General features: G+C 37.7%; 1 protein-coding gene across 1 annotated transcript in view; it reads left to right on the forward strand.

The window, feature by feature from the left end:
* Nucleotides 1-6,154: 6,154 nt before the first annotated feature.
* ABCC9 (ATP binding cassette subfamily C member 9) overlaps nt 6,155-13,680 on the forward strand; it is a 145,412-nt gene continuing 137,886 nt past the window's right edge. Inside the window, exons 1-4 of the mRNA XM_082635944.1 lie at nt 6,155-6,243; nt 9,016-9,076; nt 10,408-10,569; nt 13,364-13,505. Coding sequence (XP_082492070.1) covers nt 10,428-10,569; nt 13,364-13,505 — 284 coding nt within the window. The 5' untranslated portion in view covers nt 6,155-6,243; nt 9,016-9,076; nt 10,408-10,427. The remainder of the gene's footprint in view (nt 6,244-9,015; nt 9,077-10,407; nt 10,570-13,363; nt 13,506-13,680) is intronic.

Below are 13,680 nucleotides of genomic sequence, written 5' to 3' on the forward strand. Positions count from 1 at the left end.
ATAAAGATTTCTTAGAGAGGAAAGTCAAAGCACTAACTAGTAAATAAACAAAAATTAATCATTGGACTTGATCAAAATGAAAGCATTTTTTAAAATTACCATTGAGAAAATGAAAAAGCAAGCCACCAACTGGCAGAAAATATTCTCAGTTTATTATATAGCTGACAAATGATGTATCTGAACATATAAAGAAAAGTTACAATTTAATAATATGATAAGCAACCAATTAAAACAAAATGGGCAAAAGTTTGAAGACACTTCACAAGAGAAGTATGTTAATTTTCTTTTGTGACATAACATATTGCCATGAATTTAGGTAGGTTATAACAATACTCATTTATTATCTCACATATCTGTAGGTCAGCAGCCTAGGTGGGCTCAAATGAATGTTTTGTTTAGGGTCTTTCAAGACAGAATTAAGATGTTGGACTGACTTATTTGGAGGCTCTGGGGAAGAATCCACTTCCAAACTCATTCAAGTTGTTGGCAGAATTCAGTTTCTCATGGTTGTAGGAATGAAGTCCCCATTTCCTTGCTGGTTGTTGGCTGGGGACTGTGTTCAGCTTCTAGAGGCTACTCTCAAGTCCTTGTGCTGGGGTATCTTCATATAAGCAATAGAAAATCTCTTCACATCGAATCTTTCTTGTTCTTCAGATCTGACTTTTTCTTCTACTATCAGCCTGTGAAAACTCTCTGCTCTTAAAGGGCTTATGTGATTAATTGAAGTCCACCTGGATAATCTACCTATTTTTAAAGTCAAGTAATTAGTAACTCTAATTACATCTGCCAAATGCCTTTGCTATGTAACATAATGTAATCATGGGAGTAATACCAGGAGCAAAGGTCATGGAAGTCATCTTAGAATTATGCTTACCACAAGAAGGTATATAAATGACCAAAAAACTCATGAAAATATATGCTCAAAATCATTAGTCATAAGGGAAATGTGAATTAAAGCCACAGTCAGGAAACTGTCCACACCCCATACGAGGTTTAAAAAAAAAAAAATGAAAACAATAAAAAAGCACTAACAATACTAAATATTGCCAAGACTGAGGAGCAACTGGAACTCTCATGCTTTTCTGGAAGGAATGTTTTAATCACTTTGGAGAACATTTTGGCAATTTCTGTAAAGTTAAATGTACAATTACTATATGAACCAGCAAATCCAGTGCTTGGTATTTACCTGAAAGAGATGAAAACTATATTTACAGAATTTCATTGAAGCTTTATTCACTGTCAAAAACTAGAAATAACCCAAATGTATATCTATAGGTGAATGGATAAACAAATTGTGGTATATTCATACACTGGAGTTCTCAGAAATAAAAAGGAATAAATTACTGATGCATGCAACAGCATGGATGAATCTCAGAAATATTACGCTTACCCAAAGAAGCCAGACACAAAAGAATTATACTGTATGACTACATTTATATGACATTTCTAAATAGGCAAAACTAATCTCTTGTGATAGACCTTAGATTAGTGGTTACTCTAGGTGGGTGATGGTGAGACTGACTAGACAGAGGCAAAAGAGAACTTCCCAGAGAAATGAAAATATTCTATAACTTTTTAGGATCATGGTTATGTCAAAGCATTTTAGATTTTACATGTATAATGGATGGTTTTTATTTTATGAAAATTATATTTAACAAAGCTGATTTTAAAATATATTGTATATATTTCTAATGAAAACAAAAATGTCTTGTCTTCTTTTAATGTTAACACTGTTCTGGAATTAAGAATTGATAAAATTAGAGACAAAATACAATTAAGCTGTAAGTATTTGAGAGAGGGAAACAAGTTGGCTTAGTCACTTTGGGCTGCTGTAACAAATTACCATGGATTGGGAGGCTTAAACAACAAACACTTATCTCTTACCATTGTGGAGGCTAAGAAGTCCAACATCGAGGCACCAGCAGATTTGGTTCTTGGTGAGGGCTCACTCTCTGGTTTTCAGCTATCTACCTTCTTGGTGTGTCCTCACATGGTAGAGAGCAGAGAGAGCAAGCTCTATCTCTTTCTCTTCTTATAAGGATCTGAATCCCATCATGGGAGCTCTACCTTCATGACATCATCTAAATCAAATTACTTCCCAAAGGCCCCACCTCCTAATGCCATTGAGGGTTAGAGTTTCAACATGTAAGATGGAGTGGGGGGGACACAAACATGCAGTGCATAACATAAGTATACCACTATCTGTAGATAAAAGTCGTATTTTCTGGAAAGTCAAGGTGATATGGCAAAACATTACTGAGATTATTGAGAAAGTTTAAAGTGGCTGGATATAAGATAAATATATAATCAGCTTGAAAACATAAAAAATAGTGTATTCTTAGTAGCAGTATAAAATATGAAAACAAATATGCAGAATTTGTGTGACCAATCATTACAAGAAATGTACAGAACTATATAAATTTAATATCAAGATAAAAAGAAGAGTTAAATGGAAAAGACAGAACACTAAAAACATGACATTTCTTTATAAATTAATTCCTAGATTTAATGAAACTCTAATAAAATCTCCAAAAGAGAGTAGCTAAGAAAATTTTGAAAAGAGTAAACAGAGGACTGGCACTACCACAGTTAAAATATACTTTAAAGCTATAATAATCATATCCACCTGATCATAGTAATAGAAAAAACTGAAAAACAGATTAATTGAACAGAACAAGTAGCTCAGAAACAGATCTTATTATAAAATAATTATATATGTATGACAAAGGTCTCATAACACATCAGGGCAAAGGAAAAAGATTATTCAGTAAATGGTATTGGTGTAACAAATAAAATATGAATTTAGGTTCTTATCCCATGGCATATGCCAAAAAAAATTCTGGAATCAAATTTTAAAAAACCTTGAAAAAATATAAATGAAGGTCAATATTTATTAACTAAAACACTGGAATACAATGCAGTGGTAAAAAGCACCAAATTTGCCAAAGTAAACTTTCCTTTAGGAAGAAGCACCAGGAAGGCAAAGACCCTGCAGGTCGGACTCATCATGGACCTCCGTGTGCACATGATCTAGCACATGGTGTGTGCTCTAATAAATCTGTATAGAATGTATAAAAACAATTATTTTTATTTTTTGTAAAGGTAGAACCACCATCATTTTTCAATGACAAATTGGAAAAATATTTGTCCTATATATGAAACAGGATTAATATCTCTCTCTTATTATAAGTTCATGCAAATGATAGGAACTTCATTAAAACCCATTAGATGAACAAGTATGTGAACAAGCTGATCCTAATAGAGGGAATACAAAAGTTTATGAACATTCGAAAAACGTTGGATGTTAATAACATGTTATGTGTGAAATTACAAGATTTTTTAAAACGTTAAGAAGATTCATTGCTGGTTTGGGTGTAAGTGTAATAAGTCATCTCCTAGAGTTTGGAGAGAGTTTACACAAACTAAAGGTAGTTATGCATTCTGTATCTACAGCTTTAAAAATATTTACTACTTTTGATCCTGTAATTACTTTTCTGAGAATGTATCTTAAAGAAACTATCCACTACAAAAAAAAAACTTTTATTAATAAGTTCATCATAGTATTAACCATGGTAGTGAAAATCTGGCAACTTTCTGACCAACAATAAGAAAATGGATTTAAAATTATGGTATAGCCACAAAATGAAACATGATGCAGCCATTTAAAAGTATTTCTACAAAGATTTTAAAATGCCATCAGAAAATAATTGTTTTAAAAGATACTGTGAGGAGACAAATTACTTTGCAGCTGCCAACAATATAAAATATGGATAGAAAACCTAATCACAATAGCATACGTTTTAGCTTTTATTGAAGGGTCAGGCACTCTCTCAGAGCTTTAAAGGGATTACCTCATTTATCCTCACATAAAGCCTATGAAGCATGCATTTTTTTATTCGTCCCATTGAATATGTAAAGAAATTGATAGAGGGATTAAGCAACTTGTCCCAAGTCTCTGAGCTAACTAGTAGGGTAGTGGGATTTGATAGCAGGCTGGCTCCTGGATCCATGCTTTTTAACACTACATTTGTTTTGTTTTTGTTAAAATATAACTAAATGTTTTCCGTAGTTTTATAAGTTTGAGGGCTTACTGGTCACCCTTATACCTTTCCATACTTCCCAAAGTTTGACTTAAAAAAAAATTTTTTTTAAAGCATGACTTTTAATCGTAACACATGACCTTATTTGTTATATATATATATCTTTTTTAGATATATATATCTAACAAATATAAATATATATATTTGTTAGATATATATCTTATCTATCTATCTATCTATCTATATATATATATGAAATCTCAAAGTCAACTTGATTTTGTGTGGTCACACTCAGAGTCTGTATCTGGGGATTATCTGCACCCCTTATTTCCAGTTCTCTCTTCCTAGACGCGCTGGGAACCTCTGGTCTCCCTTCTGGCTTGCTCACGGGGTCGCCACGGTTCAGGCCACAGTCCCGGGATCCCCAGCCTGGAAGCGCGCTTTCTACCTGCGCCTGCGTCGCGGCAAACAGCTCCAGGGTGCAGTAGCCACGTTTTCAAAGTATGCGGGCCCCGAGTCTCCGGGACCCTCCCGGTGCCGCCCCACGAGGCCCCGCAGACCCCTAGCGGCCGCGACTCCCGGCTTCAGTCGCTGGCCGAGGAGGCCGGGCCTCACCCGGGAAAGCAGCGACCTTCCGAGAGGGAGGCGCCCGCGGGGAAAGCCCGGGGCTGGCAGGGCGAGGGGCGGCTCGACCCCGAGTCGGAGCGGCCGCCGGGGTTTGGGGTTTGGGGTTGGGGTCTGGGGACCAGCTCCGGCTGCCCGCGGGCCTGGAGTGGTGCTCCTCGGGGGTCGCGCACAGAGCCTCGGAGGAGGCACCAGCCCTCTGGTCTGACCATCCTTTCTCAGATCAGGACAGTTGACGAAAACAATGGTTCTTTCATGTTGACTGACCCCTGATAAAAACGAGTGTTAATTACAGAGGGTTGCCCGGGACAAAATTTACGGCTTGAGGAGTTCTTGTGGCGTGAGCGTATTTTAAACACGTTATCTCCTTGAGACTTTGTGATCTCTTGGTCGGGAACAAGCGTGAGGGGAACTGATTGTAAACCCGTGGGAAGCCAAAGCCCCACTTTCGGGGGGCAAGGGTTAAAGGTCGCCCTTCGGGAGCGCGGCGACTGGTCCAGAGGAGTCACCAGGTTTCCCCGGGGCACTGGGGCGATTATTCGGCTTGAGCTTGCGTTGCTCAGGCGAGACATTCCCACGCAAGGATACAGCCTGGCAGCCGTTTCCTCCGTGTAGAATGAGCCCTTCCTTTCCCCGGTCCGCTCAGGGGGAAAATGGTGAAACCCCCAAATCCGCTTCTTTATGTGGTTAATACAAGGGCGCATACAGAGCCTGGGGTAAAAAAAAAAAAAAATTACAAGTGCAAGTGACCTTGCGTGTTTTAACGTTGGGAAACTCGACTCTGGGGATAACGGAATCGTAGATTGTTAAGTTTCGGCGTCTAATGAATTGGGGAGACGCACATTACTTGTAAAATCCTTGTCTCGCGCGCCCCAAGTTTGCCGCAGCTGGGCCGAGCGGGGGTGGGGAGGGTCTCCAGTCCCAGGCGCGGCGTTCGCTCGGTGCTTCTTCCCAGTTTCCTGCCTCGGAGTCGCCGCGTCCGCCCCAGCCCAGAGCAGTTTGTGCAATTGAGAAACTCGATAGGAGGCAGCAGCTGATCTCCCACTACCCTAAAAATAATCCGCTCGGCGCCCGGCGTGCTTCGGCCAGGGGAGGAAACGCTGCCTTCGGAGTAAGTGAGTCCGTGTCTTCTACATAAATAGCGTTTCAGAATTTTACAGAAAACTCTCTAGCTGTCGATTTTGATCTAATCTTTCGGCAACTAGAAGGCTCCCGCGCACTCTCGCGGCGCTTCGCCTTTGCCGTCGCTATTTCTAGGATGAAGGGACCGGGCCCCAGCCGGGGAAGAGAGGGCGTGGAGATCAGGTTTCCAGCTTTACTTAGAAAACTCTGGTCGGCTCCTGCTTAAACCAACTGGATGTAGTGAAAGGAGTTATTACATTTTTTTTTCCCTCTCAGACATTTCCGTCTTGTTCATGAGGTAACTTTCCATCTGCTTAATTTGTGTTCCTCTTTGATTTATAGGAGTTCTGCGTCCTGCTTTGAAATTTACACTTAAGACAGTGTAGGAAGCCGGTGTTTCGAAGGTAGTGCAAGTGCGCCAGTAGGGGTTTGAAGCAGCGTCAAGCGATTGCCCAAGGTATTTATTTGTTACTTTATTTGTCCAGTGTGGGATTAAAAAAAAAAAAAGAATCACTGGAGTGTCTGTGTAAGAAATCTTATCTGCTGAGTTGTTCCAACATTTCCTTTGGTATGCAGTAGAACTTCGATGGGTGCTTCAGATCAGGCACTAAATCAGAAGTCGGGACTTTTTTGCTTGTGATTTCCTACTTGGATCTGTCATTCATACATAGATAGACAAACAGATGTCTTTTACTTCGTATTTTATGAACCATGGACTGAATAACTTCAAATAACTTAATTACATTTGTTTTCCTAAGTGATCTGATCCTGAACATACCCTAGATGATGATAAAGCCTTGAGTAAGTTCTTTAAAATGTTGTGTTTGTGTCTCACAACATAATTTGGTTAGTCTCTGAATAACTGAAGAATGAGTTATTTTGTGTGTGAGAATGCAAGCTTTTTATATTGCATTTAGCATGTTTTCTTCAGGTGTTTCCAGCATGTTAAATTCTCTGGGATTGCTGTTCCATCAGAACTGATGCTGTCTGCTGGGTGAACAGAAAAGAGTGCTAGTTTTCACTTATTTACTTTATATTCATCAACTGAATCCAAATGTTATAAGTCCTGAGGGTGTGGAACTTCACCCAATACATTTCAAGGCGTAAGAATACTGAGGGTAGTATTCTTGCCGTGAAATCATAAGTTTGGTCATCAAGGAATATTTTTGTTTTACGTTTTCTACTCTACAGATCATCCCTAGAATCGAAGTTTCACTTTTGGTGTTTGTCTTTAAAGTTCATTCAGTCAAATTCTCCAGCCCTATCAGCTATCATAAACAGTGGAACATCTTTCTGTGGGTTTATGCTTGTGGGGAGAAAAATGTCATATCTTCCTATCTGGCCTCCTTCCCTCTCCCTCCCCTTGGATGCTGGGGCCTCTGTCAGTGTTGGCTGAATTAGACAGCTCCAGAAGGGGTGGGGCTGTAGGTGTCATGTGACAGCATTTATCCAGCAAGAGCAGCAATTTATACCCTTCCCAAAGCATTCCCAACTTAACTTGGGTTCTGGGAGGGAAACCCTGAATGACAATTGGAGATTTAAGAATTAGTTGAAAAATCCTGATTGAATACAACGCCTCAGGTGAACACAAACAATGTCAACAGATCTGCAATAAGTTTACTTTTTCCCTCTTTTTGTCCGTGTTGGGTTGTAGTAAGGGCTGGTTATTAGAATGTGCTGCATAAGGCTGGGTGTTGGGGAGGAGAAGGCTAAGGGGTAAGGGGAAAAGGATAGAGGAAGAGGCAGAATAAAAGCAAAAGGAGGGATGCAGAGAGAGACAGTGAACAGGCTGGGAGCCAAGGGGAAATGTGAGGTTAAGAGTATGGGAGGGGGAAGGGTAAGCTGTGACAAAGTGAAAGAGCGGCATGGACATATATACACTACCAAACGTAAGGTAGATAGCTAGTGGGAAGCAGCCGCATAGCACAGGGAGATCAGCTCGGTGCTTTGTGACCGCCTGGAGGGGTGGGATAGGGAGGGTGGGAGGGAGACGCAAGAGGGAGGGGATATGGGAACATATGTATATGTATAACTGATTAAATTTGTTATAAAGCAAAAAATAAAAAAAAAAAGAGTATGGTAGAAAAACATCATTCTAAAGTTTTTACTTTACCAGTATGAAAGTATGCACTTTACTGCCATTATGTCATTGTATATTTCCCTGTCTTTTGGATCATAACCTTTGCAGTATACCAAGAATGTTTGGGATACCTTTACATTATACCAAGAATGTTTGGGATTAATCTAGTCTGATTTATATAGCCTAAGACCACAGGGATTGTTTCTGTTATGTGCACTGCTGAACTCCTAATGCCCAGTGCATGGTCAGCATCAAGAAGTATTTTTACACTTAATTAATTAATGGCCTAAAGTCCCAGACATCAAGTGCATGGCTCAAAATATTCTTTGACTTTTTCAGGTTGTTGTACTTTTCTGATATTTTCTTTCCACAGTTACATATCCAAAGGTTACTTAATTGGTAGGTTTCAGGATTGATTAAATACCAGGCAGGCAGTGCTTATCGTTAATGAAGTATATATATGTTTTGCAAATTCAGATTATATTTTAGCATCTGGCTCAGTGATCATGATGAAATATCAAGGTTTATAAATGTAGCCAATTGGAATACTATAACTTTTGATAAAATTATAAAACTAGCTAAAGTAAAAATTATTTTCCGTCTTGTTCTAGGAAACAGTTTATACATGTCTTTCAAATAAGAGTGAACTTAAAGTTTCCTTTTATCACTTCTATTAAGTAAAGGATGTAGTCTTAAAAATTCCATTACAAGCTATTATTTTTCAGTTTCTGTTTTCTTCATTTTTACCAGAAATACATCTAACATACAATTATAAACTCAGAACTTCCATTTTACTGCTAGTTTAAAAATCTCAAGTCCTTTTAAAAATTCCCTTATCTAGTTTAGAACCTTAACAGTTGGTAAGGATTTGGCAAGTATATAACTTCATCTTGAGTTTTTAAAAAAATATAACATTTTTTTAAAAACATGAAAAAAGGTCTTGACTAGAGGACATAAGAAAAAAAAGTCTTACCAGAAATAATATGAGAGGAATTCCATATGACCACTTACAGACTGTTAATACACAGACTTTCTAACTAGTTGTTCTATTCATATGTTTTATAAAATTTTTGTTTAAAATTTGATTTCTCCAATAGTTTGCCTACTGTTGCCAGTCTTTTCTGTATAACACATTTTGTTTTTTTCTAGGAAAAAATATGATTCGTGACCATTACTAAATCAATTATCAATGAAAGGGAAGAGAGAAAAGGTACTATTTTAGTTATCTAAACCTTTGCCAAGCTTGAATAACCTAACTCAGAATCCAAGGTGACATAAGTATGGAAAAGAAACAAAGTCCAGTGAGGTTGAAAGCTTAAACTGCTGCTTATTTTAATATGAATAGAGAAGAGATTGCTTTAAAAAAAAGCAATGATGTGATGGCGTGGGATGAACATAGTTTATAGTCAGACACATGTCTGTGGATTCTGGCTACTCTACTGGTTGGCAAGTTATTGAACCTCTCTGAACATCAATAGCATCCTCTGTAAAATATGAAGAGCTCCACAAACATTACTTCATTGTTCTGAGGGCTTAAATAATGTTTACAAAGTTCCCAGAATTTAGTAGGTGCTAAATAAATAGTAGACATTATAAAAGAAGTTTTCCGAATGCTAAAACTCTTGCTGGCATTTCACATTTGATGAGATAGACCCTCGCTCTTACACCATGTTTCAGCACAGCAGTAAGAATTCATTGAAAATGTTGTAAGTCAGAGCTTGTCACTCCTCTGATCTCCACCCTCTCAGTGGCTCCATTTCATTCAGAGTAGAAGCCAGAATCCCAACAATGGCTAAGAAAACCGTGTGTAATCCTGACCTCTGTTTCTTCTCTAAGCTTGTCTACTTCTCCTCTAATGGAATAGAGCTTTCCAATAAAAAGGCATCCTTTGTTTCAAAACTTGAGTAGGGTGCATTTCATGTAAGAATAGGCTGTGACCCTGGGACCTGAGTAGTTTCATTAACTTGTCACTTGAATTATATTTAAGTAGTCTTAAACACTTGATTTTTCTATTGTTCAGAAAAAGGCTGTATGCCGGTTGCCTCCGAGTTGGTCTCTTTGTATTACTATTTCCTGCAATGAATGAAATGTTGCAGTAAATTGTGTCCAGCTGAAGTTGTTTGTGAAAGCATTTTCAATGAATGACCATGGGAAAGGATTTGATATTACACCATTTTGACTTTTCAGTCAGTTTCATTTTTCCCCCTTTTTCTTGATAAACAACCATTTTTGTTTTTTGATTATTTATTTAGACAAACACTACTTTGAGCTACCACTATTGGTAGATATCAAATATTATGTATTTTCCAAATTAAAATGGAATATTTTAATCTGGAAAAAAAACCTATTGAAAAGTGGACCTTATGGAAGGTATAAGGCCTTTATAAGTAAATCTTGAATAACTTTGGCATAGAGTTTTCTATTTCCTCAACTGCAAAGATAAAGGGGGTTAATTTTATGATATAACACCTCTTTAAGGCTATAATTTAATGAAGGAGAATTTCATAATAAGAGGCTTTTCCTCCCTTCTCTCCCTTTTAGAGTAAACTATATAAGAAGACATGAGCCTTTCATTCTGTGGTAACAATATTTCTTCATATAATATCTACGATGGTGTGTTGCAAAATCCCTGTTTTGTGGATGCCCTCAACTTGGTCCCTCACGTCTTCCTGTTGTTTATCACTTTTCCAATATTGTTTATTGGTAAGTAACCTACTGTCCTACAGTTCATCACCTAGTGTTTATAAGAAGAGTCTTGTTAATGGCTGAGATTTGGTATAATGTTGATGTAATTTCTCCAGCACGAGAACTAGCATGTAAGTCTATGGGAAAAGAACAAGCAAGTATTTTGTTTTCCAATTACTTATGTTTTTGGCATTTGATATTCTATAGATAAAGTAGAAGTCACATGCCTTCTTAGAAATGGACTTCAAGTAGCAGCAGTTTTTTAAAAAGAGGAAAAGAGAATTATATGAGATAGATCAAAAGTATTTGGTGAGTGCTTGCTTTGTGCTAGGTGAAGAGAATGAAAAATCGGTAAAACACAGTACTTGCCTGGAATATTCACAGGAATTTTCCAGTGAAACAAGTGTGTCAGAAAGTGAAGAGAAATGCCAACACCACCTTGTAAGCACATTTACAGATACAGGAACAAATTATCCTGGGCGTTTGCCTGCCAGAGCAACTAACCCTCTTTGGGGCTGGTGGGGACAATGCATAGAGTGACATGTTTAGGGACTTGAAAGATACAGAGCGTGCAAGTAAAAAATAGGGTGTGTTTCAGGTAGAAAGAGTACATGTGCAAACTATTTAGGAAGAAGGTAAAAATATAGTTTTCCCTATTATTTTGCAGTTTACATATATATATATATCCACACAAAATACAGTTATTTAGAGCGATTATGTATAATTTGTATAACTTTTCCAAAACAACCAAAATAGACCTTTTAGCATTTTTAAATTATAAAATATTTTTCATATATAAAAATGACAGAGGTTAATGTAATAAACATTTATTGACTTTACCACACTCACTTTAAGGAATCTAAAAGTATGAATACCGTTTCCTGATCCTCTTCCTCTTCCTGCATCCTATGTTCCTGTCCTTTCAAAAGAGGTAACCACTATTTTGAATTTGGTGCTTAATATTCCCATGCATGATTTTGCTCATAAAAATAAATGAGAAAACAATCAGACTGTTTTGTTAAGAAAGCAAGCATAGGGGCTTCCCTGGTGGCGCAGTGGTTGAGAGTCCGCCTGACGATGCAGGGGACACGGGTTCGTGCCCCGGTCTGGGAGGATCCCACATGCCGCGGAGTGGCTGGGCCTGTGAGCCATGGCCGCTGAGCCTGCACGTCCGGAGCCTGTGCTCTGCAACTGGAAAGGCCACAACAGTGAGAGGCCCGCGTACCGCAAAAAAAAAAAAAAAAAAAAAGCAAGCATAATTTAAGGATCCGCTTTAAAAAGGTTTAAAAATAATTTGTATGCTTTTACTTCTTCATTGAACAAGTCTTAATTGAGGGATTACTATGTGCCTAGCATTCTAACAGTGACCAAAGGGTTTCTGTTATATGACATATATTATGCAGAGACCAACATAACTCTTGGTACATAGTTATTCATGTCAAACAAATTCATAGACGTTAAATATATTGGGACCAGGACTTCTTGTATGTGTGGTGGCATTTGTAGGACATTAAGAATGCCCTTTGGCCAAAAGTAGAACATTGTTTTTTATTGCAATTTTACAGTTAATAATTCCTTTTTGACATCCAATTAACTTATTGAGAGCAATTATTATTACAGTCCTGTTTGCATCTCTAGCAGGGAACAAAGAGGCTGGCAAAAGGGTATTTGAATCAAGTGGAATTGGAATTAACATTGTCAAAGGGAAATGGTGGAGAAAAATGCAGACTACTGATCCATAACATTGGCTACTTGAGTTAATGAGAAATCATAAATAAATCTCAAAGAAGTATCAGGTATAAGGAAAATGACAATGTTGCAAAAAAAATAAAATACAGAGCTTGCCTGCAGGAATTTACAGCATAAATTCTAGTAGAATATGTGAAATGTAACTAATTTTCAAATAATGAACAACTAAGATATGAATCAGTATTCTTTTCAAAGAATGCTTTAGGGGTCCCTTTTGTCCAGAAATAACAGAAATTTCTTCCTTCAGTACTTTTAGCGCACACCCCCATTCATTCTTGAAGTATGTGGGGTTTCTCTATAGTCAAAAAATTGAGAAAATAACGGTGACAGAAGAGACAAGAGTGGGGTCCTTTCTTAGCACCTCATATATGAGTTGACATTACTCTGTGTTTTTGAGGGGAAACCATCAAAATTTTACTAAAACGTAATCTGAGAACTAATTCTTTTCTTCAGTGAGGAACTAAGGGTGAACCTATAATGCTCTCGAGCCTCCTTAAAAGCTTGTCAATCAACAACGCTTTAGCTTTCTTTGAGAAAATACCACTAGCACTGCTGAATAGTGCTGGCCGGGTCATAGGTTATCATTTTTCTTGCATGATATGCATATGATTAAGAGTTGACTCAACCAATGGGTCCTATATTTCATCACCAAGAATGGGTGTTTTTTTCGGTCAATCCTCCCACAGATCCCATCTTTTGAAAGATTTGAGACTCCAAATTGCTTTTATTAATATCATCATTAATTTATTTTTCTTTTGAGTGAATCAGAGACCTGTCAGTAAGAGCTTAATGAGCATGAAATAACCAGGCTGTCATCCAGAGTTTGTGTTATTCCTAAGCAAGGCAACAAATGTTAACGTGTAAACCTAGGCAGTCTTGGAAAAATTAATTGAAGTTGTTCTTTTTTTTTTTTTTTTTTAACATAATGAAAATAGCCCAGGCTTTCTATTGCTATCCTAGAAAGGAATAAGGTTTCAGGACCCCCATGCCACCCAGCATATCACAATGTAAATTATTTCCATGATTCTAATTGATCCTTTGTTTATCTCTTTACCTTTTTCAGGGTGGGGGAGTCAAAGCTCAAAAGTACAAATTCATCACAATACGTGGCTTCATTTTCCTGGACACAACCTGAGATGGATTCTTACGTTTGCCCTCCTATTTGTGCATGTGTGTGAAATAGCAGAAGGCATCGTTTCAGATTCGTAAGTGACTCCACTTAGTTAATGGGGTTATGCAATCCTAGTGGGTATGTTGCTATGGATAGCAGTTAAGAGTGTAACGTACCAAGTCAGCCTTAACTGTTTGGTTATAACTTATTAGGCGCCACAGATGTCACCCATTTTATACGATAAACATGCATGTTGTCTGTATTTTTGT

The sequence above is a fragment of the Mesoplodon mirus genome, assembly GCF_964341445.2.
Source record: "Mesoplodon mirus genome assembly, chromosome: 11".
NCBI classification, from domain to species: Eukaryota; Metazoa; Chordata; class Mammalia; order Artiodactyla; family Ziphiidae; genus Mesoplodon; species Mesoplodon mirus.